This window comes from Phoca vitulina, unplaced genomic scaffold (assembly GCF_004348235.1).
Source record: "Phoca vitulina isolate PV1807 unplaced genomic scaffold, GSC_HSeal_1.0 scaffold23, whole genome shotgun sequence".
Classification (NCBI taxonomy): Eukaryota; Metazoa; Chordata; class Mammalia; order Carnivora; family Phocidae; genus Phoca; species Phoca vitulina.
The window spans coordinates 9,033,343-9,060,546 of NW_022589726.1; the positions used below are offsets into that span (position 1 = coordinate 9,033,343).

General features: G+C 41.6%; 1 protein-coding gene and 1 long non-coding RNA gene across 3 annotated transcripts in view; one reads left to right on the forward strand and one right to left on the reverse strand.

The window, feature by feature from the left end:
* Positions 1–191: 191 nt before the first annotated feature.
* CUNH12orf56 (chromosome unknown C12orf56 homolog) overlaps positions 192–27,204 on the forward strand; it is a 97,121-nt gene continuing 70,108 nt past the window's right edge. Inside the window, exon 1 of the mRNA XM_032420212.1 lies at positions 192–892. Within this exon, the coding sequence (XP_032276103.1) occupies positions 641–892 (252 nt within the window). The 5' untranslated portion in view covers positions 192–640. The remainder of the gene's footprint in view (positions 893–27,204) is intronic.
* On the reverse strand, positions 812–27,121 carry LOC116642140. Of its 2 annotated transcripts, XR_004301315.1 has the most exons (4): positions 27,084–27,121; positions 10,518–10,651; positions 7,024–7,314; positions 888–1,825 (listed from the first exon to the last, which is right to left on the reverse strand). It is a non-coding gene; the product is annotated as an uncharacterized LOC116642140 (long non-coding RNA). The 2 variants fall into 2 exon arrangements; XR_004301314.1 differs by lacking the exon at positions 27,084–27,121 and having other exon boundaries at positions 812–1,825; positions 10,518–12,266.

A 27,204-nucleotide genomic window follows, 5' to 3' on the forward strand; every position in this document is an offset into this window, starting at 1 on the left:
TAGGGTTGTTCTGACTAGTTAAAAATAAATGGGTAGGGGCGCCTGGGTGGCTCGGATGGTTAAGCGTCTGTCTTCAGCTCAGGTCATGATCCCAGGGTCCTGGGATTGAGCCCCACGTCGGGCTCCTGGCTCGGCGGGGAACCTTCTTCTGCCTCTCCCTCTGCCTCTCCCCCTGCTCATGCTCTCTCTCTCTGTATCTCTGTCTCAAATGAATAAATAAAAATCTTAAAAAAAAATAAATGGGTAAATTTCATCTCGTTTCTAACAGAAAACCAGTTTGAAATTGTGGATTCCCTCATCAATACTGTCTGTTAGAAATGGCATGGTCCTCAATAGCTGAGGCGGGCGGGGGTGTTGGGGCTGCTGTGAGCAGAGGACGAAGAGAGCCCCTAAATATCCGCCCCGCAGCCCATGGGATGCTTGATGATGATTTACCGAAAGACCAGCCTCTGGCCCCGTCCATCGTTGGACCGGCACCGAAGTTGGGGGCCCTGCTCCCTGCGCCCGGGGAAGGTGGTGGCGGCGGGGCTGGCGGCTTTGTGGCGCGCGCGGGTTCCACGGCAGGCGGCGCGGAGGCGGGGCCGGGCAGAGGCGTCCGCCACCCCACTCCCGGCACTCGCTCCGGGCGCGGGCGCCGCGCATGGCCGGCCCCGCAAGGTCTGGCTTCCCTGCGCACACGAATAGCCGTCTGGACGCGTTCCTGCGGAGGCAGCTGCCGCCCGAGGTCTACGACGCCGTCCGCGCCTACGAGCCGTGCATCGTGGTGTCCGACTCGGAGAAGCACACCTTCAAGTACGTGGTGCTCAGCGATCGGCTCATCTACCTGACCGAGAACCCGCCCAAGTCCATACGGCGAGCCGTGGCGCTGCGGGACGTCGTGGCCATTGACCTGGTGAGGAGCGCGGGCGGACAGGCGGGCTCGCGAGAACTCCCTTCGTGGGTCCCCCAATTCCAGCCCTCCGCATGCGGGAAGAGGGAGGAGGCGGCAGACCTTCCCCATCCCTCCCTGGACTCCCGTACTTTAACTTACTTGAGGACTAGAAGCCACAGGAAAACTGTGGATTGCTGTGTGTACTCCGATTAAAGATGCCTTGCCCGTTCTCGTCATGTGTACCGGTCATCCCTTGTCCCCCCTAAATAGGGCTACAGGTTTGAGAACATAGCCCCCTATGAAAAGTATGCTTTAAAGTCAGTTTTTCGTTCATTAAGCACCTAACCTGTTCCAGGCACTTGTTCTAGGCACTGAGGATGCAAAAATGAAATAGGGCCCCTTCCTAGAAGCTGCTGTGGGAGAGAAAAAGCCAAAACCAATGCAAATAAATGCAGTGTGCTAAGTACTATTACGCCTTGTTTACTTTTTTATCAACAGTGCTTAGAGCTTGTTAGGTGCTCAATATGAATAAGTGAGTGAATGAATGAATGAATGAATGAGATGTGCACAGGACACCTGGCAATCTCAGGCAGGTCACTTGATCCAAACTGGGCTTCAAAACTTCTTGAAGAAGATACAGTTTGGCATAGACACGCCTTGTCCCAGTTTTTAGTGTGCGGCTGCTGTATCCCTTTCCTCCAGGAATAGATTTACCTTATAAACCCAGCAACAGATTGGAAGCAGTCTCCTCTCCAATTACTGTTTTTTCCCCCTTGGCTCCCTTTGTCTGAGTTGCTCTCCAGGTGTGTTCCTTTTTCCACTAGGGACAGGTGTCTAGCCTCATCCCCCGTCTCCCCCGCCCCTCCCCCCAGTCTCTGCATCTCCCAAAGGAGAAGTTGACAAGACTTGGTGGGGCTGTTTTGCCCAGAGAAGCATAGCTTGCTTGGAACACATCTGTAAGAAAAGGATACAATTTAGTGAAAAAAGTGCTTTTATTTTTTCTCCTTAAAATACCTCTGTCAGCTAATATCACTACGCAAATTTATTTGTGGGGTTTTTTTTTGTTTTGTTTTATGTTTTTTGTTTTAGAGTAAGAGTTGGAAGCAAACTGCCTTTTTCCTCACTACCACTATTTTCATTCTCTTGAAATAAAATTTAAAACAGTTAATTTCCTTTATCAAATGCTTTTAAAACATTACATGCTTAGCTTTTTCTACTGTCTGCGGTGTAAACATTTATTGTTTTGACAAAATGTAATAATTTTACGATATTGTTACTCTCCCCGACAAGACACAGTATATTTATTCCAATGGTTGTTATATATCTTTCTTTTTGAGCTGTCAGAATATGAAAAGTGTGTAAAGTTTCCTAGGCCTTCAAGCCAAAAATCCTCCCAAAAGGTGTACCAATTCATTTGGACTTCTTTATGTACAAAATTTACCTTTCGGGCATATAGAAGACTGTGTAAAGGTGCTGAACAAATCTAAGATTTCAGCACTGTTGATAGATTAAATGTCCATCTTGCACAATATAGTTGTGGCAGGCAGAATAACGGCCCCCCAAAGATATCCCTGGAACCTGTGAATACGTTACATTACACGGCAAAGAGGAATTAAAGTTGCAGATGCAATTAAGATTGCTTGCTAATCAGCTGATTTTAAAACAGGGAGATTAAAAAAAAACAAAGTGTCCAATAAATAAAGAAACCCAAAAAAGGAAAAGAAAGAAGCCAAAATAAGTAAAAGAGGGAGATTATTTTGGATTATCTGGGTGGGTCCAATGTAATCACAAAATCCTCCAAAGTGGAAAAGGGAGGCAGAGTGCTGCAGCACAAGACTTAGTTCTGAAGGTGGAAGGGGCCAGAAGCCAAGGAATGTGGACAGCCTCTAGAAGCTGGAAAAGGCAAGGAAACAGGTTTTCTCCTAGAGCCTCCAGAAGGAATGCACTCCTCCTGACACCTTGATTTTAGCCCAGTGAGACCCATTTTGGACTTCTGACCTCCAGAACTGTAAGAGAATAAATTTGTGTTGCTTAATGCCACAGATTATGTGGTAATATGTTACAACAGCAAATGAATAGAAATGTTTTCTATTAATGTTGTTTGTTTATTGAGGGAGAGAGCGAGAGCGAGCATGCGTGCGGGGGAGTGGGAAGGGTGAGGAGGGACAGAGGGAGAGGGAGAGAGAGAATCTTAAGGAGGCTCCACGCCCAGCAAGGAGCCCAACTCGGGTCTCAATCTCACAACCCCGAGACCGTGACCTGAGCCAAAACCAAGAGTCTGATGCTTAACCGACTGAGCCACCCAGGCATCCCAATGATTACCCATTTTCAATAACATTAATAGGATGGGGTGCCTGGGCGGCTCAGCCGGTTAAGCATCAGACTCTTGATTTCGGCTCAGGTCATGATCTCAGGGTTGTGAGACTGAGACCCGAGTTGGGCTCCCCACTCAGTAGATAGTCTGCTTGAGACTCTTTCTCTCTGCCCCTTCCCCCCCCAATAATTAAAGAAATCTTTAAAAAAAATTGGTAATCATTTTTTAAAAATATTGTTTCAGTGAGAAATAAATATAATCAGACTGAGTACAAATGCCTTAACAATCTCTTTTTCTGAGGTTTTATAAAATAATTCTCTGTGGAGAATTTTCCTGATTTCTTGTGTTATATGTCATATAGTCACTTATCCATGCTAACTCAGTCACTTCAATTACATGATTTCAGTGCCAGGCAGCTTTGTTTTTTAGAACCGGTTCCTCCTTCCTTGAAAGATAAACTGTTTACTCTCCTTTTTTTTAGGGTGCTCTCCTCTTTCTAAGGTCAACTCTTTAGACATCCTTTTCCATTCTCAAAGTTTTTCTCATTTTACTGTACACGTCTGTCTTGTTATTTAACTTTCAGCCGGTTCAGGTTCCCATCCTGCCTTTGTTCTAGCCGTCATGGTAATAAAGTCCCTAAGCAAACCAGTCCTTTATACCTCTGGGCCCCAGCCCTCCCGGTTCCATGTTCGACCAGATTCCTTATTTATTTCGAGACACGTTTTGCAGTTACACTTCAGAATATAATTTGCAAATATACAAATAAAATTCCATTCTCTCCCCTAAGGAAAAAAAAATGAAGGTAACAGCAACAAAAAAATTAGGCCAGAGCTTGCATTGAATAAAAATGAGATTTCCCTTCCAGCAAAGATGAGCTTAAAGTGCACTGAGAGATCTCTGTAAGTGTTTGATATGGTTCATCTCCTAAAAGAAAGAGTTTCTAAGGTTGCTTGGGCAGAGCTTTTATAAAAAGGCTGACATTTTCTTTAAGAGTCACTTTTGGAAGAATTCTGCTCTTGTTGTGGGCATCAAAACATTTCTTTAAACTCTTCTAAGATTAAACACATATTTTTTAAGTGTGAGAAGCAACTATCCAGAAGTGAATTTCCTAGGAATTCACTCTCCTTCAATGCCATCCCATCATCTACAGAGAAAAACAAATCTGTCAAATCCAGCAGCCTTCACCTCTTAACCTCTTGCCGGTCTTTGTCCTTGTCTTTTTACTACTCCTCCCAGTGAGTATGGGCTCTCCAGCCATCCCAGGCTCCATGCGGCTTCCTGAACAGGCAACAAAGGCACCTTTTACAACCTGGCCTGTTGCTCATGGTGAACATGTCCTCCTCCTTCAAGGTTATTCAGATCCTCATATTTATAATCCTCCTCTTCCTCTCTTCCTCTCTCTCCTCTTAAAACATTCAAAACAGGGGCACCTGGCTAGCTCAGTCAGGAGAACGTCATTCTTGATCTCGGGGTTGTGAGTTTGAACCCCACAATAGGCGCAGGGTTTACTTAAAAAAAAAAAAGTAAAAACATCTTGGCTTGAACAGAAACAGGTCACAGGCTGTGTGTTGAAGGGGCTGCAAGAGTTTGCCAACTGATCCCCGCTTTCCCCACTGCTGTATTCAGAGCCAACACGTTTTTGGCTAAGCCCATCATTCTTTTTTTTTTTTTTAAGATTTTATTTATTCACTTGAGACACAGAGATACAGAGAGACAGAGAGAGCACAAGCAGGGGGAAAGGCAGAGGGAGAGGAAGAAGCAGGCTCTCCACCGAGCCAGGAGCCCGACATGGGGCTCGATCCCAGGACCCTGGGATCATGACCCGAGCCGAAGGCAGACGCTTAACCATCTGAGCCACCCAGGCGCCCCTAAGCCCATCATTCTTTCTCTGAGTTTTTTCTTGGCTAGACCATGAGGCAGGACTTTCAGTCAGTTTTGTTCATTGCTGTATCCCTGGTTCCTAGAACATTGCCTGGCACAGATGAGATGGTCAATAACTATTTGTTAAATACTCAACATTTCTTCTGTTTCTAAATTTATTATCTGCAATATACATTGGACATTTAATAATACATTTTTTAATAATACATTTTTATTCAGTTTTTGCTCTCTACCTGTGTAGACTTGGTGCAGTTATTTACCTTCTAGTCTGTGCCTTCATTCCTCATTTTGTAAAATGGAGATAACAGCACCTTCCTTAGAGTTTTGGGGAGGATTAAATTCATTAATAAATGTAACACACTTAAAACAGTACTTGGCACATGGTAAGAGCTACATACACGTTATTATTGATAACCTTTATTCACACATATTAAGCCTATTAAGGCTCACTATGAATCTGTAATATAGATATTATCTTCTCTTTTCATATCAGGGCACTTGAATTTAGGAGATTTAGTAAATTTGGAAAGAAAATAACTTTTTTTGAGCACTGATTATATACTAGGTGTTTTAAATACATTATCTCATTTATTCTTCTTGAAAATCGCCCAGTAGGTTTCTCAAGTTTAATATGTCCAAAAACAGAATTCCTGATCTTCACTGCCAAATCTGTTCCTTTTCCTTAGCTTTCCTTACTTTAGGAAATAACATCATCTTCCATCAGCCTTAATTTTCTCACTCCCCACATCCAACAATCAGTGTACCCCTTGATTTGTGTAGAGGAGGAAAAAGTTTCCCCTTGACCCTCTCAGGGTCCCTGGCTGGGTCTGAAAATGAAACTGACAAAGACAGATTAACAGGAAAAAAGCCTACAAATTTATTTAATATAAATTTTACATGACATGGAAACCTTTATAAGGAAATGAAGACTTGAAGAAACAGGTAAATCTCTGTGTTTAATATTAGGCTTCATGAAGAATATAGAGTCATGGAAAAATGGGATAGTACTAAAAAGGGGGTATGACTAAGGATAATAAACTAGGGAAAACTAGCAAGGGCTGTTCATTTGGATTCCTTTTACTGTCCTTGGCTTGGGTATAGGGAGGGCACCTCTCCCATGGGGGTCTTAGGACCTGCTTCAAGGGAGCAGGGTGGAGAAAGGTCAGAGATTCCTGCATCTGCTGTTTTCTCAAATTCTTTCAGCTCAAAATATTCAGTATACCAAGGTGCTATATTTTGGGGGAGTGTGTTCGGAACCTCGTCACTCCTCATCCAAAATATATCCAGCCATGATCTTTCTTACTCCTTTTACTTATGTCACTTATTCAATCCCTTATCTAGACTATTGAAATTGCCTCTAAACTTATTCCTCCATCAAGCAGTTGGGATGATCTTTTTAAACATAAATTGTAAATTAAGTTATATCACTCTTCTGTATCAAAATCTCCATTAACTTCCAAATTCCTTATTGCCTATAAGAGCCTCCATGAAAACCCCTTTATCTCTGACTTCTCTCCCACTTTTCCCAGAGCTCTTTATGCTCTTCTTTCCTGCCTCAGGGCCTTTGTACTTGCCATCCTATCTGGAACACTCTTCCTCCAGATCTTCAGAGGGCTGATTCCTTTTTATCAGTCATGTTTCCAAATTCAGCACCACCTCCACAGGGATGCCTCATATGACCCCCCAATCTAAAGTATCATTCCTGTGTCACACTCATCACATCTGTTGGCTTCAAAACACTTATCAGTATTGGCATTATAAGATTGATCTGTTTAATGACTTATTATTGTGTATCTCTCATAGTAAATGTAAGCTCCATGAGATCATGTCTGTCTTTACATCCCTGGGTCACTGTGCATCATATTGCCTGACACATAGTAGATGGTCAATAACTAGTTGTCAATTGGAAGAATGAATAAAGGAATAAACGGATGTTCAGATACATCACATAGTTTACCTCTCAGAGGGAGAGATCCTCTTTCCTTATTCCAAGTGTTGAGGGACCCTGGAGACTTGACACTTGATCACATAGCAGTGGGAGATGAGAGTAAATTCTCACCTAATGCTCAGGGTCAGTATTTTTCATGCTTCTTTTGTGCTTGTATGAGATGATTCCTGTGTTGTTGACCTGAGTCCTGCATTTTGGTAGTGAGAGTTAGGTAAGATGAGACCGTATTATGGATGCTTCTTTTCTTCTCTAGCATGTTTTTTTCTATTTTGGTTCATTGGCAGCCTTTCAAAACTCTCACTGTGGAAGGAAGAAAGAGGTAGTAATCTTTTATCCATCATTTTGGTTTCTTTTTATTAATCTTTATTTTATTTTATTTTTTTATACGTCAGAGAGAGAGAGAGAGCATGAGCAGGGGGAGCGGCAGGCAGAGGGAGAAGCAGACTCCCTGCTGAGCAGGGAGCCCCATGCGGGGCTCCATCCCAGGGCCCTGGGATCATGACCAGAGCCAAAGGCAGACGCTTAACCAACTGAACCACCCAGGTGCCCCAGTCATTTTGGATTCTTAATAGTTTGTTTGCATAGAATAGTTTGGATATTGTATTCGAGTTCTGAGAGACTCCACGAGGGTGTGCATTTTGTCAGTTTGATTCACTGATGTATCCCCATGCCCGGAACGATAGTGTACTGGTCAAGATAGCTTAGGTTAAGCTGCACTAACAAACAACCCCAAAGTCTTTTTTTTTTTTTTCCCTAAGATTTTATTTATTTATTTATTTGACAGAGAGATAGCGAGAGCAGGAACACAAGCAGGGGGAGTGGGAGAGGAAGTAGCAGGCTTCCTGCTGAGCAGGGAGCCCGATGTGGGGCTTGATCCCAGGACCCTGGGATCATGACCTGAGCCGAAGGCAGATGCTTAACAACTGAGCCACCCAGGCGCCCCTAACAACCCCAAAGTCTTACTTCTTTAACACAACATAAAGTCTGGCTCATTCAAGTTACTGGTCTCTTGTAGATTAGCAAGAGGCTCTGTTCATTTTAGTCACAAGATACGTGATACTTAGTTACACATCTTAGTATCAGGGGCACCATCTCAGCACATGCTTGTTTAATCACCACAGCAGAGGGAAATTAACTTGGCAAATTATGTACTGATTTTATTTATTTATTTTTTTTTTTAAAGATTTTTTATTTATTTATTTGAGAGAGAGAGAATGAGAGAGAGCAAGCACATGAGAGGGGGGAGGGTCAGAGGGAGAAGCAGACTCCCTGCCGAGCAGGGAGCCCGATGCGGGACTCGATCCAGGGACTCCAGGATCATGACCTGAGCCGAAGGCAGTCGCTTAACCAACTGAGCCACCCAGGCGCCCCTATGTACTGATTTTAAGTGGGCTCCACACACAGCAGAGCCCAACGTGGGGCTTGAATTCATGACCCTGAGATCAAGACCTGAGCTGAGACTGAGTCAGACACTTAACCACACTTAACTGACTAAGCCACCCAGATGCCCTGATTATGTACTGATTTTTAAGGTTCTACGCGGAAATGACACATGTCACTTCTCACCTTTCATTGGCCAGAGTCAGGCACATGGCCCATGTCTAACTTAAAAGGGGGAGAAAAGGGGTGCCTGGGTGGCTCAGTCAGTTAAGCATCTGCCTTCCCCTCAGATCATGATCCCAGGGTCCTGAGATCAAGCCCCGTGTTGGGCTCCCCATTCAGCAGGGAGCCTGCTTCTCCCTCTCCCCCGGCCCCGTCCCCCTCTCTCCTGCCTCTCTCTCAAATAAATAAATCTTAAAAAAAAGGGGCGGGGCGTCTGGGTGGCTCAGTCGGTTAAGTGTCTGTCTTCGGCTCAGGTCATGATCCCAGGGTCCTGGGATCGAGTCCCGCATCGGGCTCCCTGCTCAGCGGGAAGCCTGCTTCTCCCTATCCCTCTGCCTGTCCCCCTGCTTGTGCTCGCTCGCTCTCTCAAGTAAATAAAGAAATAAATAAAATCTTTAAAAAAAATAAAAAATAAATTAAAAAAGGGGGGGAATGTGATCCTACTATGTATGCATCCCACATGTCTGCAAGAGAGAACAGGAATATTTGTGAACAGCTCTAGTGTCTACCTCAAATTATTGAGTGCTTACTATTTGCCACTCAGCCTCTGTTCTAAGTGCTTAACTTGGAACAACTTCTTTATCCTTACAACAACCCCAGGTAATACTGTTAGCTCAGCTAACAGATAAAAAACCTGAAGTACAGAGAACTTAAGCAACTTGCCCAAGGTCATCCTCTAAGTGGCACAACCAGAATTTGAACCCTAGTAGTTTGGCTCCAGAGCCAATGCTTTGACTTTCTAGATATAGCTGCATCAGTCATAGCAGGTCATTAATTAAAAAAAAAAAAAAAGTTTTCATTGACTGAATATCCAGAAGACTCTACGCTTTTTGAAAACAGAAACTCCATCTTACATTTTGCATGTTTCAATTTTGCACTTTGGCAGTAGGAACTCTAAAATATCCATGATGTATTGAACTAGATAAATTAGAAACTAGATAATCAACTGCTAAAAGCTTAGGGTGCTTTTATTCTCTGAAATTAAAGCTGATAGAAAAAAATCTGAACCAAGACTATGAAATCAAGACTAAGGGATAAGATAAATACAGAATTGTTCACAAAATATAGAAAACAGGGAGGTGCCTGGGTGGCTCAGTCGGTTAGGCGTCTGACTTGATTTCAGCTCAGGTCATGATCTCAGGATCCTGGGATGGAGCCCTGCATCAGGCTTCCTGCTCAGCGGAAAGTCTGCTTCTCCCTCTCCTTCTGCCCCTCCCCTGCTCATTCTCTCTCTCTCTCTCTCTCTCTCTCTCTCAAATACATAAAAAATCTTAAAAAAATTAGAAAACAAGAAATAAGGAGTGTCAACTATACTTCAATTAAAAAACAAAAAATAAGGGATATCTCTTTGCATTTTAAAAATAGTATTTTGATAAAAGTAAGAGAAATCAGTACCAGTTGCCAATATAAATATGTCAAAAATGATGTAGATAACATTCATGAATGATACATTATTCTTAGAGGTAGTCAAAGAACTTAAAGATATTTTCAGATAAAGCCGTATTCATTTGAAATAACAAAAAAGAGCATTCTCTTCTCTCCCAAAACGCCCCTTGCTGCCAGCATCAGAGACAAATACCATGCTGAGTAGGCCATGAATCTGGCTCAGTATTGCATTACTGAGGTTCTTATGAACCATCAAAGGTCATTAATTGTAATGGATATCTATTGGGTATATACTATGAGCTAGCCTCGTGTCACATACTTTAGATCTCATATAATCTTACTAACGCTATAAGGAAGGTGATACTGTCTTTTTTTTTTTTTTTTACAGATGACAAAACTGAGGCAGAAAAAGGGGAAATACTTGCACAAGGTCATATTCAGAAAACATCTGAGCTGGAATATAAACTCAGGTTTTTGACCTTACAGCCAGCATTCTTTAACCATTATGCACATACCAACAACTGATCTTCTACAAATTCCTGGTTTCCAAATTCCAAATTCCAAGTTTCTTTAGATGTTTTTAGGTTTTGCGATAGAGACAACATGGTTACCTCAACAGTATGCAGATTACATGGTTCCTGAGCGTTGGCTGTCAGGAAGGAAAGAATGACATTTTAAATAAAATACCTTTTTCATTCCCCATACCACCTCTCTGTACTCAAGATTGTTGTCCTTCAGAGCTCAGACTAGTATCATTGCTGTTTCTGATGATGTTCAAGGACAGGTTTGGTTGGAAAGATGCAGATGGGATGTAGCATCCTTTCCACAGGGCCAAGCCTTGAAAGCTTCTTTTCTTTTAGTCTTAGCTGTGGCTCTTGTCCCAGAGGCATGATTTTTCAATCCTAACACTGAAATAGTCTAGGGAGTCTCCAGTATTATGGGGGTAGTGCTCAATTCTCCAAACTGGTAATTCTTTTTGGAATATGTGTGTGGATAATTTTTGTCAGCAATATTCACAGGTTCCAAAAAAAGCTCATCTACTCAGACTTCCTTAGGGATTAGTACACTAAAGCCCAGGTAGAGTATAATGGGAAAAAAACCACCTGGTGGAGGCTACAATGAGTTTTTTAATTATGGCAGAGGAAGGATTTGCCAAATGCTAAATGTAAAAATAGCTTCTATTTAGGAATACGCTTATGTACAGTGTGACATAGATAATTGCTAATGTAGTTTAATTTGAGGGAAATCCATTCAAGAGATCTCCATATATTGATTAGCTATCTCATTAGTAGTTTGAATCCTTTGGATTTACCACCGGTCCTCCTTCAGATTTGCTCTGAAAAACTCTTGGAACAGGTAATTCATTAAATTGAAATCTGAGTGAATTACTTTATTACTTGCTTTCCTCTCTTTGTTGGACACTGGAGAGTGAGAGCTTGCTGTCAGAGAGGAAGTTAGGTCTAGAAAGAACCATGGAAGTTGAAAGATATCTCATGATTTAGCTCTTTTGGGGTCTTACTTCTACTACCTAATGTCCCGTTAAGTAAAGTGATCTTGAAACTGTGGCCCAGTATATGATGTAGGCCTTCATTTTTTCCTTTTCAACTTTTCCTCTGGTTTATGTTTTTCTCCTTTCTACACTGTACAGTTCTATTGAATGGATGTTAGATTTTATATGTTACATTTCTACCCATGTTTTGAATTACCAGAGACTACAGATATATAAGTGAATAAAAAATGGTTACCTGCTTTTGAGTAACTCATAATTTAGAGAGGAAGGCAAGCAGATGGGAAAGAAGAAAAACAGTTATAAGCAGTTATAAGCAGATAATTATAATGAAATGTGAGAACAGATATAATAAACAGACTATTGTGGGAACCCAGAAGAGGAAGTGATATACTCTTTTATTTTGGTGGAGGAGGGGGTGCTGAGGAAAGAGGGGTAATACGTAAAGGTTCACCAAAAAAGTAACCTGAGCTTGGTCTTGAAGGAAGAATAGAAATTTCTAAGCAGAATATAGGACAAGTGTATTCCAAAAGGAGAGAATAGCATGTGCTTGATCAGCTTTCTATAATATGATTAAACCCAAATCAGTGGAACTAAGTAGAGCCCTGTTTTAGTGAAAACCACATAGCTTTTCTGTTTCTAGCTGTCTTTCACAAGTAGTTTGTTCAAACTAGGATCCAATCAAGAAGCATACATTGCATTTGTTTTTCATCTCTCTTTTGCTAACTTTTTAGGGAAATTTTCTTTCTTTCTTTCTTTTTTTAAAGATTTTATTTTTGGGGTGTCTGGGTGGCTCAGATGGTTAAGTGTCTGCCTTTGGCTCAGGTCATGATCCCAGGGTCCTGGGATCGAGCCCGGCATTGGGCTCCCTGCTTGGTGGGGAGCTTGCTTCTCCCTCTCCCTCTACTGCTCCCCCTGCTTGTGCTCTCTCGCTCTCTCTGTCAAATAAATAAATGAAATCTTAAAAAAAAAGATTTTATTTTTAAGTAATCTCTACATTCAATGTGGGGCTCGAACTCACAAACCCAAGATCAAGATCTGCATGCTCTACCCACTGAGACAGCCAAGTGCCCCTCTAGTAAAATTTTTTTTGCATCGAGTCTTATTTTGTCTCTTGGTACAATCACCATTTCAGCCCTCTTTTGGTTACTGTTTGCATGGTGTATCTTTTCTATCCCTTTACTTTACTTTTACTGTGTTTTTGAACCTAAAGTGGGTCTCTTGTAATAGTACAAAGTGAATAATCAGTTAAATCATATTTTAAAAATCTATCCTTTTATTCTCTGACTTTAATTGGAGTGTTTAATCCATTTACAGTATTATAATTACTGATAAGGTAGAGTTTACATCTATCATATTGCTATTTATTTTCATATGTCCGTTTTCCCCCTATTCCCCCATTACTGCCTTCCTTTGTGTCAAATAGGTACTTTCTAGTATACACTTTGAATTCTCTCATGATTTCTTTTACTATGTGTTTTGGAGTTTTTAAATTAATGTTTGCCCTGGGGATTACAATTAACATTCTACTTTGTAACAATCTAGTTCAGATTATCACCAACTTAATAGTATATAAAAATATGTCTGTTCCCTCCCTGCTCCTTTGCGCTGTTATTATCATACACATTACAGTTTCTACATTATGTACCCATCAACACAGATTTATAAATTATAGCTTTATGCAAGTATCTTTTAAACTAAATAGGAGAAAAAAGAGTTACACAAAAAATACATTGAACTGTCTTTTATTTTTACCTGTGTAGTTATCTTTATCAGTGCTCTTTATTTCTCCATGTGGGTGTAATTTACTGTCTAGTGTCCTTTCATTTCAGCTCAAAGAATTCCATTTAGTATTTCTTGTAGGTCTGATAGTACTAATACCCTTTACAGAGTATAGATTCTTTGGGATATAGATACTGAATTCTTCATAAGAAATGCTCTTTTTTTAAAAAGATTTTATTTATTTATTTGAGGCAGACAGAAAGAGATCACAAGCAGGGAGGAGGATCAGAGGGAGAGGCAGACTCCTCGCTGACCAGAGAGCCCGACATGGGGCTCAATCCCAGGACCCTGGGATCATGACCTGAGCCAAAGGCAGATGCTTAACCAACTGAGCCACCTAGGTGCCCCCATAAGGAATGTTCTTAACAAAATGCATAGGTAGATTACATATTTACATAAATATACTCTCCTCCAAAACAGGACTCTGAAGATGCTCTTTGGCTGCATCTTTGCAAAGCAGCCCATCTGGTTCTTCCTAATCATGTAAATATATTTCCTGAAATATAGTTTTTGACAAAGTTAAGTTTTACTTTTTTTAATTAAAAAACTTTTTTTTTTTTTTTTTTTAGTAATCTCTATACCCAGCATGGGGCTGGAACTCATGGCCCTGAGATCAAGAGTTACATGCTCTTCTGACTGAGCCAGTCAATATTAAGTTTTAATATTGTAAAGTTATAATATAGCTTTGTATTTAAAAATATCTATATTGGTGTGCTGGGGTGGCTCAGTCGGTTAAGGGTCTGCCTTTGGCTCAGGTCATGATCCCAGGGATTGAGCCCCGAGTTGGGCTCCCTGCTCAGTGGGGCATCTGCTTCTCCCTCTCCTCAGCCCCTCCCCTCAACTCATGCTTGCTCTCTCTCAAATAAATAAATAAATAAATAAATCTTTAAAAAAAATACAGATATGTTTATATATCTATATATCTATATGTGTGTGTATATATATATATATATATATATATATATGCTGAAAGAGACCTTAAACTGATTCCACATTCTACAAGTGAGGAAATCAAAGCCAAAAGAGCTTAAGTAACTTGACCAAAGTCACACTGACAGTTAATAGGGAAAGCCACATTCAAAATCAGATTTCCTGACTATTAATTCATATTGTTTCTCCAACATTCCAAATTTCTGTCAGGATGTTGACTATGATTATCTAGTTTGGTCATGATATCCTTAACAATTAGGGCACAAAATAACGAGTTGTTCCATAAGAATTTAATTAGAATAATTTATACTAGATTGCTGTCTGCCTGATGGCTTTCCTTTAGGACACTTTAGTACCTTCCACTCAGAAATCTGGCTTTTAAGTGATTTTAATCCTGATCTTTGTACATTATTTTATGATAAATTCATTTTTTAGGCTTTCTTAGTCTGAGATTCTCTTTCATGTTTTAATCCTTCTTTGATGTCAGGCTTTTGGTAGGAACTCTGTAGGTGGACAATTCACTAAAATGCATGAAAAATGAGAGCCACCTGAGCAAAATGGGTCAATTCAGTAATTAGGAAATTTGGAAATTTTGAGGGTTGTGGGACATCTGTCATGATAGGAATCATGTTTGTAAGTAGAGCCTTCTCCTTAATGTCTCACAGTGAGAATACAAAAATCCACCTCATGGTAACATTGTCTTATCTCACAATAGAAACAATTTTATTTTTTGACCCATGGTATAGTTAGTTTCCTGATGTATGTATGTTTCATACTTTGTGTGTCATTTTGTATAAGTTAGGAGCACAGGCTTCATTTTGAATCTGGTCACATATTAGCAGTGGAACCTTGAGCAAGTCCCTTAACTCTCTGAGCCTCAAGTTCCTTGAATTCCTTGTAAACAGGAATAATTTTACCGATATACGGGGTTGTCTGAGGATTCAGTGAGATAATATGTATAAAGCACTTAAAAGAACACATAGTAAGTGCTCAATAAATGTTAGCTTTTATTTTGTTCTATGTGACACTGTTTGAACATTGAATTCTTCCTCTTCCCCATCTTCACTCTGGAGAGGATCTGGCCACAGGGATCAGAATCCTTATGAATCCTTTGAAGAGGAAGAATGGGAAGGTGGGCTGGCCCCCTCTGACTCTTCGCCTGGGGAAAGGGCAAAACTGCAGTGTCTAAAGGAGGCAGAACCAGTACTCTAAGCAGCCAATGACCTTATGCCTGCGTCAGATTATCCTACTATGTAGGGGGTCCCCAAGACTACCCTCATGCTTGATGATTCACTAGAAGGACTCATAGGATTCAAATGGTTGATTATAATGAGACAATACAGATAATATTAAACAAAGGGAAAAGGTGCATGAGATAAAATCCAGGAGAACCTAAGTGCACACTTCCAGGTGTCCTCTCCCAGTGAGTATCTTGGGTGTACTTAATTTTTTTCTTTTTTTTTAAATTTTTTTCATTTTAGATTTTATTTATTTATTTGAGAGAGAGAGACAGAGATAATGAGAGAGAGCACAAATGGGGAGGAGAGGGAGAAGCAGGCTCCCCACAGAGCAAGGAGCCTGACGCGGGGCTTGATCCCAGGACCCCCGGGATCATGACCTGAGCCAAAGGCAGACGCTTAACCGACTGAGCCACCCAGGCACCCGGGTGTACTTAATTTCCCAGCAATGTGTTACAACATATGCAAACTATTACCAAAGTATTACTCTGAGCCTTGGTGTCCAGAGTTTGTATTGGAGACAGTCATGAATGCATAGGAGCCTACATAACTGACCTCAGCTACTCAGACTCCAGCCCCCCTTCCACCTCCTTACCCTCACCCCCGGTAAAACAGGTGTTTACCATAGATGACATTGTCAGAATAAATTTATCTGTTCAAACTGGTACAGCATGGCCCAAGGTCTCAGACATACACACTCGTATCAGGCTGTCAGAATATTCTAAGGCTCATTGGTTATCTCCTAAGATCAGGCAAGGGCTAGTCCTGAAGATAGGCCTTTTTTTGGTGGTACAAGGTAGGAGCAACCCAGACCTGTTGAGGTAACCCTTTTTCTGCACAGCTACCTACCTTTTTAACTTCATAGATTGAGAAAAGGTGCACCTCGCTGGTCAGCCAGTATGGTTTTGGTGGGGTTTTTCTGTATTTTTTTTTTTTTTTTTAAAGATTTTATTTATTTATTTGACAGAGAGAGACACAGCGAGAGAGGGAACACAAGCAGGGGGAGTGGGAGAGGGAGAAGCAGGCTTCCCATGGAGCAGGGAGCCCGATGCGGGGCTCGATCCCAGGACCCTGGGATCATGACCTGAGCCGAAGGCAGACGCTTAACGACTGAGCCACCCAGGCGCCCCTGTATTTTTTTTTTTAAAGATTTTTTCCCCAAGGACCAAAATTTACAGTTGGTATACCACATGGCTCCAAACTACCAGTAAGGTTGGTTATATAGTAGACACCTTTCTCAGAGGCAGGGAAAGTCAGGTCAGGCATTAGAAAGTGCTACAACTTATGAATGCTCTTAGAGTTTTTATAATATTGACTGGGAGGAAGAACTTAGGAGGCCATCTGCAAATAACTCTAACTTGCCAGCCTCAGTTTCCATTGAGAAAAGACAAGCTAAAAGTACCATTTATATTAGTATTGAAGTATAAGTACAGCACTGGGTCAATAGTAATTTCATGCAATTATATTTAAAAGAGGTGATTTATCAAATATATATAAATAGTTTGATTTAATTGTTATATAAGACTTTGTTATGTCAGCAAGCATAGAAAAAAATCTGTCCTGTGTCCTGATTTGGAGTTCTAAAATTATTTTCATGTGGATATTCAGATATTATTACCTGTGCTAGAAGGTGTCTGGGTAAAAGCACTTCTTTCAACATATGTCCTAAAAACATAAATTCAATGCTATATGACACAATGAGCAAACTTATTTATTAAATAAGTTTTAAATTAAATTAAATAAATTAAATAAGCTAAATATTCATTTACAAAATAAAATTTAACTCATATTATTTAGCTTATTTTAAGCTATTTAAAAAAACTTAAGCTCATTTAAAATAAGCTACTAAAGGGGAGCCTGGGTAGCTCAGTCAGTTGAGCGTCTGCCTTCGGCTCAGGTCATGATCCCAGGGTCCTTGGATCAGCCCCGTATGGGGCTCCTTGCTCAGCAGGGAGCTGCTTCTCCCTCTCCCTCTGCCTGCCGCTCCCCCTACTTGTGCTCATTCTCTCTCTGTCAAATAAATAAATAAAATATTTAATAAAAAAATAAGCTACAAAGCTTATTTTAAGACATAAAGTTAGAACATTTTAATTTTTTGTTTAAAGTAAACTCTACCCCCAGGGTGCTAGGGTGGCTCAGTCCGTCAAGTGTCTGACTCTTGATCGGCTCAGGTTGTGATCTCCGGGTTATGGGATTGGCCTGCACTGGGCTCCATGCTCAGCAGGGATTCTGCTTGGGATTCTCTCTCCTTCTCCCTCTGCCCCTCTCCCCCCTCTAAAATAAAATAAATAAATGGGTAAATCTTAAAAAAAAAAAATAGGGTGCCTGGGTGGCTCAGTGGGTTAAGCGTCTGCCTTCAGTTCAGGTCATGATCTCCGGGTCCTGAGATTGAGCCCTGATTCAGGCTCTCTGCTCGGTGAGGAGTCTATTTCTCCCTCTCCCTCTGCCCCCACTCATGTGCTTGCATGCTCTCAGATAATAAATAAAATCTTAAAAAAAAAAATAGTAACTCTACCCCCAACATGGGGCTTGAACTCACAGACCCCATCCATCTATCTATCATCTATCTATCATCTATCTATCTATCTATCTATCTATCTATCTATCTATCTATCTATCTATCTATATCTTTTCATGCTTTGGGGTTAAATGGAAACTGTGGCTTTTGAATTTCCTAATGATGTCTCTGGAGTAAATGCAAAAATTTTCTTTTCAGATTAACACCATGCCTAAAATAAATTGCTAGCATAGGATTGAGTTCAGCTGTGTCCCATTTAAGAACTTTCTTTTCTTCGTTCAGGCACTGACAGCATATTGTTTGGACCAAGTCTCAAGTCTCCTTGCCTGACAGCAGAGAAGCTTCCCAGTCAGAAAACTTTTTACCTCCCATGGATGTGTAAATTAGCCTTGCTTAGCTCCTGGGTGGTTCTCTCATGCTTCACAAACAAGCCGTGGGCTTTACAAAAGATTTTAAAAAAATTTTAAATGCAAAAAGAGAGAGAGAGAAACCACTTTCCTTAGTCTAACACTTTGTCTTTGTAATTCAAGTCCAAGTTGAATTAAATGTTTTTGTAAGAGTTTGTTCTATCTACAATATTGTCATAGGCTTTGCAACTGAGATTATGACTGTTTGATGAACCCATAAGAGAATGGGGGAGGTGGAGGGAACCCAATGTTTCCTGGGCACTAAGGAGGGAATTACAGACCCCCAGCCAATACTTTGACTGGTTGCATTAGTGGCTGGGACTTAAGTGGGTCATATAGTTGAAGCTTCCTTGTTCCAACAACAGAAATATGAAATTATGATGATGCTAAATCTCAGGGTCTGCACCCCTTAACAGGGTCTGCACCCCTCAACATGGACAGAAAAAGCACCCAGGGGTAAGACGTGAGAATATAATTGAATCAAAGTTTAAACTGTTAACCTGGCTAAGCCTTTATGATTGGGCCAGATTTGGTGGGGGGAGGAATCCAGAGGAGAAAAGGAGGATCAGGTGACGGACAGGTAAGAGTGGCTATTCCTGCCAGCCTGAGCCCTCCTCAACCGAAGATGTTAGGCCACTCTTTCACCGTGGGTAGGAAACCATGGGACGCCTTGGTTCACAGGGGAGAGCTGATATGTAGGGATGCCTTCATAGTCACCTCTCTATAACAGGTACGGGGTCACTCCTACCAGGATCTCGAGATGGGAAACAAACCATTCTCCGCAGGGACTCCTCTGGATTGGGTACTGCAAATTTGGGTAATTTCCCCTTGTAAAACTTTCCAGTGTTTTCCATGGGTTAAAAATGGCAGGTTCTTGGGCGCCTGGGTGGCTCAGTTGGTTAAGCGACTGCCTTCGGCTCAGGTCATGATCCTGGAGTCCCCGGATCGAGTCCCGCATCGGGCTCCCTGCTCGGCAGGGAGTCTGCTTCTCCCTCTGACCCGCTCCCCTCTCATGTGCTCTCTTCCTCATTCTCTCTCTCAAATAAATAAATAAATAAAATCTTTAAAAAAAAAAAAAAAAAATGGCAGGTTCTTCAAGGCAAGGTAAAATAAGGCATGACGTTCGTGGCAAGGCATGGTCTCTTCAGTTCCCAAGGACTCTCCCTTGGGATGCCATTCAACCCACTGGAAACAATTTGGATTGCAAATTTAGGAAAGGCCTGAGCTCCTGTAACACTCACTGCGTGGCCACAGTGGGATCTATTGGGTCTCTTCTGCAGGAAACAGGGTGAATAGACAGAGGCACCCTAGATCCATCCAGGCTTTCAGGGCTCTCAATCAGGACCCAGACCTAAGGGCCTCTTGCAGAACGTGTTTGGTGGTAACCATACCAGTAAACTCCCTCCTAACATATTGCATAATTGTCTAAATAGGTCTCCTCCAAATAAATCCAGGGTGCTGGAAGAAACACAGACCATCCCTAGCAAAGGGGATGCTGACTCTCACTCTCACTGTTTCTCCTAATAGATGTGGGGGCTTCTCCTTCACTCATTTCCCAGGTTAACGGCTATAATTGGAGCCAACTGTGGTTAGTCTACCTCACGATGGGGACTTTAAGGAGTATTTCCAAGCAGCTGCCGAAACTCCCTTTGTTTTGGGGAAATTCCCTGTCTGCTCCGGCCTGATATGGACTGCCTATTCCCACTTGTTGGTGGAAAAACGTGGCGTTTAGTCATCTGTCCAAGTGGATGAGCTTTAGAACTGGGAACCCTTTTTCTGTTTTCTGGCAGCACTTTGCCTCTTCTGTCTGCCCCACCCCCTCCTGTTTCTGTACCTTGGGTGCGGCCTACATACAACTGTTCCCTTCAGATTTCCCCACCAGTGTCTCAGGTAAAAATTGACACTGGGGAACAAACTGATTGACTTTTAAAAGTAGACCCAGGTGGAACATAACTTGGTATTTAAACTAAGTTAAGTTTGTTGGTTTAATTAAGATAGACATGTCTTTAAAGTTATCAGCATTAAATGTGAAACTTTTATTCTGCCAGGGTTTGCTGAAGGTCAAATAAGCTCGTGTCATTTCTGTTGCAATTTGTTAGCAAAAAGATGACAAAAGTCATGGCTAATTGTCCCATCAAAGTTTTCATAGGAAATTGTTAAAATAGCTTTCAAAGTCTTTGGGATTAAATTCATTGGACATCTAGGTCTTTTCCAAATAGGATAAGGTGCTAAATCGTTGATTACTGGATGTAGGTTTGTGCTTTTTGACTACTTATTGCAAAGAAACTAAGGATATTTAAATCTGCTGGTAAACATGCTTTGTGCTTAACCAGTTCATAAATTTGTCATCTAAAGAATTCTGGTGTGACAGTTGGTTACTACTTAGTAGTAACTATAGCTACAGTTGGTTCACATTGGTTACTACTTAGTCTTCACTGGAGACTAAGATTTCTAAGAGTACAAAATTTGGCAACTCTATTTAGAAAAGTAGGAGATATGTAAGAAAGATATAAGGAAGGGGAATGCATTTTTGTTGAAGGTAAGAGAAAGTAATTTCGTCCTAAATGAGACTGGTTGTTTGGAAAGAAATGACTTGAGACAAAATCTGAATGCAAAGGAAAGTTGTAAAAGGTTTGTGAAGTGAAATCTTTGGAAGGGAATTTTAGGTGTGGTTAGGATGGGCTAAGATTAAAATAAAGGGATTTTTTTTTTTAAATTTTATTATGTTATGTTAGTCACCATACAATACAGCATTAGTTTTTGATGTGGTGATCCATGATCCATTGTTTTCGTATAACACCCAGTGCTCCATGCAGTACGTGCCCTCCTTAATACCCATCACCGGGCTAACCCATCCCCCCTCCGCCCTCCCCTCTCCCCTCTAAAACCCTGTTTGTTTCTCAGAGTCCATACTCTGTCATGGTTCATCTCTCCCTCCAATTCCCCCCACTCCATTTTTCCCTTCCTTCTCCTTGTGTCCTCCATGCTATTCCTTATGCTCCACAAATAAGTGAAACCATATGGTAATTGACTTTCTCTGCTTGACTTATTTCACTTAGCATAATCTCCTCCAGTCCCATCCACGTTGATGTAAAAGTTGGGTATTCATCCTTTCTGATGGCTGAGTAATATTCCATTGTATATATGGACCACATCTGCTTTATCCATTCATCTGTTGAAGGGCATCTCGGCTCTTTCCACAGTTTGGCTATTGCAGACATTGCTGCTATGAACATTGGGGTGCATATGGCCCTTCTTTTCACTACATCTGTGTCTTTGGGGTAAATACCCAGTAGTGCAATTGCTGGGTCATAGGGTAGCTCTATTTTTAAATTTTTGAGGAACCTCCACACTGTTTTCCAAAGTGGCTGTACCAACTTGCATTCCTACCAACAGTGTAAGAGGGTTCTCCTTTCTCCACAACCTCTCCAACATTTGTTGTTTCTTTCCCTGTCCATTTTTGCCATTCTAACTGGTGTAAGGTGGTATCTCAATGTGGTTTTGATTTGAATTTCCCTGATGGCTAATGACGATGAACATTTTTTCATGTGTCTGTTAGCCATTTGTATGTCTTCTTCAGAGAAGTGTCTTTTCGTATCTTCTGCCCACTTTTTGACTTGATTATATGTTTTTTGGGTGTTGAGTTTGAGAAGTTCTTTATAGATCTGGGATACCAGCCCTTTATCTGTAGTGTCATTTGCAAATATCTTCTCCCATTCTGTGGGTTGCCTCTTTGTTTTGTTGACTATTTCCTTTGCTGTGCAGAAGCTTTTTATCTTGATGAAGTCCCAAAACTTTTGTTTTGTTTCACTAGCTTTTGGAGATGTATCTTGAAAGAAGTTGCTGTGGCCGATGTCAAAGAGGTTACTGCCTATGTTCTCCTCTAGGATTTTGATGGATTCCTGTCTCACATTGAGGTCTTTCATCCACTTTGAGTTTATCTTTGTGAATGGTGTTAGAGAATGGTCGAGTTTCATTCTTCTGCATGTGGCTGTCCAATTTTCCCAGCACCATTTATTGAAGAGACTGTCTTTTTTCCATTGCATATTTTTTCCTGCTTTGTCAAAGATTATTTGACCATAGAGTTGAGGGTCCATATCTGGGTTCTCTATTCTGTTCCATTGGTCTATATGTCTTTGTGCCAGTACCATGCTGTCTTGGTGATCACTGCTTTGTAATATAGCTTGAAATCGGGCAACGTGATGTCCCCAGCTTTGTTTTTCTTTTTCAACATTTCCTTGGCGATTCAGGGTCTTTTCTGATTCCATACAAATTTTAGGATTGTTTGTTCCAGCACTTTGAAAAATGTCATTGGAATTTTGATCGGGATGGCATTGAAGGTATAGATTGCTCTGGGTAACATAGGCATTTTAACAATGTTTATTCTTCCGATCCATGAGCATGGAATGTTTTTCCATCTTTTTACGTCTTCTTCAATTTCTTTCATGAGTGTTCTGTAGTTCCTAGAGTATAGATCCTTTACCTCTTTGGTTAGGTTTATTCCGAGGTATCTTATGGTTTTTGGTGCTACTGTAAATGGAATCGTTTCTCTAATTTCTCTTTCTACAGTTGCGTTGTTAGTCTATAAGAAAGCAACTGATTTCTGTTGCTTGATTTTGTATCCTGCCACATTACTGAATTGCTGGATGAGTTCTAGTAATTTGGGGGTGGAGTCTTTTGGGTTTTCCACATAAAGTATCATGTCGTCTGCGAAAAGAGTTTGACTTCTTCTTTGCCAATTTGAATACCTTTTATTTCTTCTTGTTGTCTGATTGCTGTTGCTAGGACTTCTAGTACTATGTTGAACAATAGTGGTGAGAGTGGGCATCCTTGACGTGTTCCTGATCTTAAGGGAAAGGCTCTCAGCTTTTCCCCATTGAGGATGATATTCGCTGTGGGTTTTTCATAGATGGACTTTATGAACTTGAGGAATGTTCCCTCTATCCCTATACTCTGAAGAGTTTTAATCGGGAAAGGATGTTGTATTTTGTCAAATGCTTTTTCTGCATCAATTGAGAGGACCATATGGTTCTTCTCCCTCCTCTTATTAATGTGTTCTATCACATTGATTGATTTGCGAATGTTGAACCACCATTGCATCCCGGGGATAAATCCCACTTGGTCGTGGTAGATGATCCTTTTAATGTATTGTTGGATCCTATTAGCTAGGATTTTGTTGAAGATTTTGGGATCCATATTCATCAGGGATATCGGTCTGAAATTCTCCTTTTTGATGGGGTCTTTGCCTGGTTTGGGGATTAAAGTAATGCTGGCCTCATAGAATGAGTATGGAAGTTTTCCTTCTGTTTCTATTTTTTGAAACAGCTTCAGTAGAATAGGTATTATTTCTTCATTGAATGTTTGGTAGAATTCCCCAGGGAATCCATCAGGCCCTGGACTCTCGTTTTTTGGGAGGTTTTTGATCACTGCTTCAATCTCATTACTGGTTATTGGCCTATTCAGGTTGTCAATTTCTTCCTGTTTCAGTCTTGGCAGCTTATAGGTTTCCAGGAAGGCCTCCATTTCATCCAGATTGCTCAGTTTATTGGCATATAGTTGTTGATAATAATTTCTAATAATTGTTTCTATTTCCTTGGTGTTAGTCATGATCTCTCCCCTTTCATTCATAATTTTATTAATTTGGGTCCTTTCTCTTTTCTTTTGGATAAGTCTGGCCAGTGGTTTATCGATCTTATTAATTCTTTCAAAGAACCAACTTCTAGTTTCGTTGATCTGATCTACTGTGTTTCTGGTTTCTAATTCATTGATCTCTGCTTTAATTTTAATTATTTCTCTTCTAATGCGTGGCTTAGGCATTGTTTGTTGTGTTTTCTCTAGTTCTTTAAGGTGTAGAGTTAGTTGGTGAATTGGGGATTTTTCTATTTTTTTGAGTGAGGCTTGGATGGCTATGTATTTCCCCCTTAGGACCGCCTTTGCCGTATCCCATAGGTTTTGGACCGATGTGTTTTCGTTCTCATTGATTTCCATGAATTGTTTAAGTTCTTCTTTGATTTCCTGGTTGACCCAAACATTCTTGAGCAGAGTGGTCTTTGGCTTCCAAGTGTTTGAATTTCTGCCAAGTTTTTTCTTGTGATTGAGTTCCAGTTTTAAAGCATTGTGGTCGGAGAATATTCAGGGAATAATCTCAATCTTTTGGTATCGGTCGAGACCTGATTTGTGACCCAGTATGTGGTCTATTCTGGAGACAGTTCCATGTGCGCTCGAGAAGAATGAGTATTCTGTTGTTTTAGGGTGGAATGTTCTGTAATTATCTATGAGGTCCATCTGATCCAGTGTATCATTCAAAGCTCTTGTTTCCTTGTTGATTTTCTGCTTAGATGATCTGTCCATTGCTGAGAGTGGAGTATTGAGGTCTCCTACAATTAACATATTGTTATCAATATGACTCTTTATTTTGGTTAACAGTTGGCTTATGTAGATGGTTGCTCCCATGTTGGGGGCATAGATATTTACAATTGTTAGATCTTCTTGTTGGATAGACCCTTTAAGAATGATATAGTATCCTTCTGTGTCTCTAATTACAGACTTTAGTTTAAAATCTAATTTGTCTGATATAAGAATTGCTACCCCAGCTTTCTTTTGAGGTCCACTGGCATGGAAGATGGATCTCCATCCCTTCACTTTCAGTCTGGATGTATCTTTAGGTTCAAAATGAGTCTCTTGTAGGCAGCATATGGATGGGTCCTGTCTTTTTATCCAATCTGCAACCCTGTGCCGTTTTATGGGAGCATTTAGGCCATTCACATTGAGAGTGATTATTGAAAGATATGAATTAATTGTCATCATGTTGCCTGTGAAGATGTTGTTTTTATAGATTGTCCCTGTAAATTTCTGTTGTATATCACCCTTGGGGTCTTTCTCCTTTTATAGAACCCCCCTTAATATTTCTTGCAGGGCCGGCTTAGTGGTCACATATTCTTTCAGTTTCTGCTGGTCGTGGAAGCTCTGCATCTCTCCATCCATTCTAAATGAAAGCCTTGCCGGATAAAGTATTCTTGGCTGCATGTTCTTCTCATTTAGTACCCTGAATATGTCTTGCCAGGCCTTTCTGGCTTGCCAGGTCTCTGTGGATAGGTCTGACGTTATTCTGATGTTCCTCCCTCTGTACGTAAGGAATCTCTTCCCCCTAACTGCCCTTAAGATGGTTTCCTTGGTTCTAAGATTTGCAAGTTTTACTATTACATGCCAGGGTGTTGGCCTGTTTTCCTTGATCTTGGGAGGGATCCTCTCTGCCTCTAGGACGCGAATGTTTGTTTCATTCCCCAGATTCGGGAAGTTCTCAGCTACGATTTGCTCAAATACATCTTCTAGTCCTCTCTCTCTCTCCACTCCCTCCGGGATTCCAATTATTCTGACATTGGAATGCTTCATGGTATCACTTATTTCTCTGATTCTATTTTCGTGGATTCTGAGTTGTTTTTCCCTGGCCTCCTCTTTTCCCTTTTTATCTGTTATATTGTCTTCCAGGTCGATTATTCGTTCTTCTGCCTCAGTTACCCTAGCTGTTAGATTATCTAGATTGGATTGGATCTCATTGATAGCATTTTTAAGTTCTGCCAATTCAGCTTTCATTTCTGCCCTTAGAGACTCTATGTTGACATTAATTGATTTCTCCATTCTAGCCATTGTCTTCACAATTGCTAGCCTGAATTCCATCTCCGACATCTTGGTTATATCTGCATCCATTTGTAAATCTGCAGCATAAGTCATAATCTCTGAGTCTTTCCTATTTTGGGGGCTCCTCCTCCTAGTCATTCTGTTGATGGGTGTTTGAGGGGAATGTATAGAGTCCAAATTATTGACCAGAACCCAAGCAAGATGCACCTGTTTTCTTGGGACCTTAGGGTTGCTGGCCTCTTGTTTTCCCAGCCTGTCTTCTGGGCGAGGGGCCTGCCGCGCTGTTACTCAGGCAACCCTGTTTGGGCAGAGTTGCCCTGCCCCCCTGTGGCAGGGGATGGGCTCAGCGGGAATCAGTTTTTGGGGCCTTTGTTCTCTGGTGGCTTTCCCTGGCGGCTTTCCAGGTCTCTTCCGCGAGTCAGAGCAGAAGAGACCGTTTCCAACCCTCTGCCTCAGAGCAGAGAGACCTCAGTCTGTTCTTCAGTGAGCTCTCCAGGCCACACCGTCTCCATTTCTGTCCATGCTGCTATAAACTGCAGCGTCCTGGGTTGTGCGCCCCTCCGCAGCGCTCCCAGTCCTGCCTCCAGGTCGGGGCACATCTCTGCCCTTTGTGCTTCTTTTTTTTTTTTTAAAGATTTTATTTATTTATTTGACAGAGAGAGACAAAGCGAGAGAAGGAACACAAGCAGGGCAAGTGGGAGAAGCAGGCTTCCTGCTGAGCAGGGAGCCCGATGTGGGACTCGATCCCAGGACCCTGGGATCATGACCTGAGCAGAAGGCAGACGCTTAACCATCTGAGCCACCCAGGCGCCCGCCCTTTGTGCTTCTAAAACCGCCAGCCGCCCCCAGATCGCACGCGTGACCCCGCCGCTCTGGGTTTCCGCCCCGGGGGCTGCCCTAAAGTCCTTTCCCCGCCGCTACCGGTCTGCGAGTCTGTGCCCCGTCCGCAGCGTGCGAGGCTGTCGCTCACCGGCGGTGTAGGATCCCCACGGCCAGGCACCCTCCCGCTGCCGTTTATCCTCCGATATCTGCCCGCAGAATCACGGCTCCCCGCTTCCTACCTCGAAACCAACCGCCTGCGATATTCTGTTTGTAGAGATCCAGATCTTACATCTCAGGCTGGTTTCGTGGGTGTTCAGAGTGGTCTGGTAGATATCCAGCTCAATTCTGGGGACCAGTTGA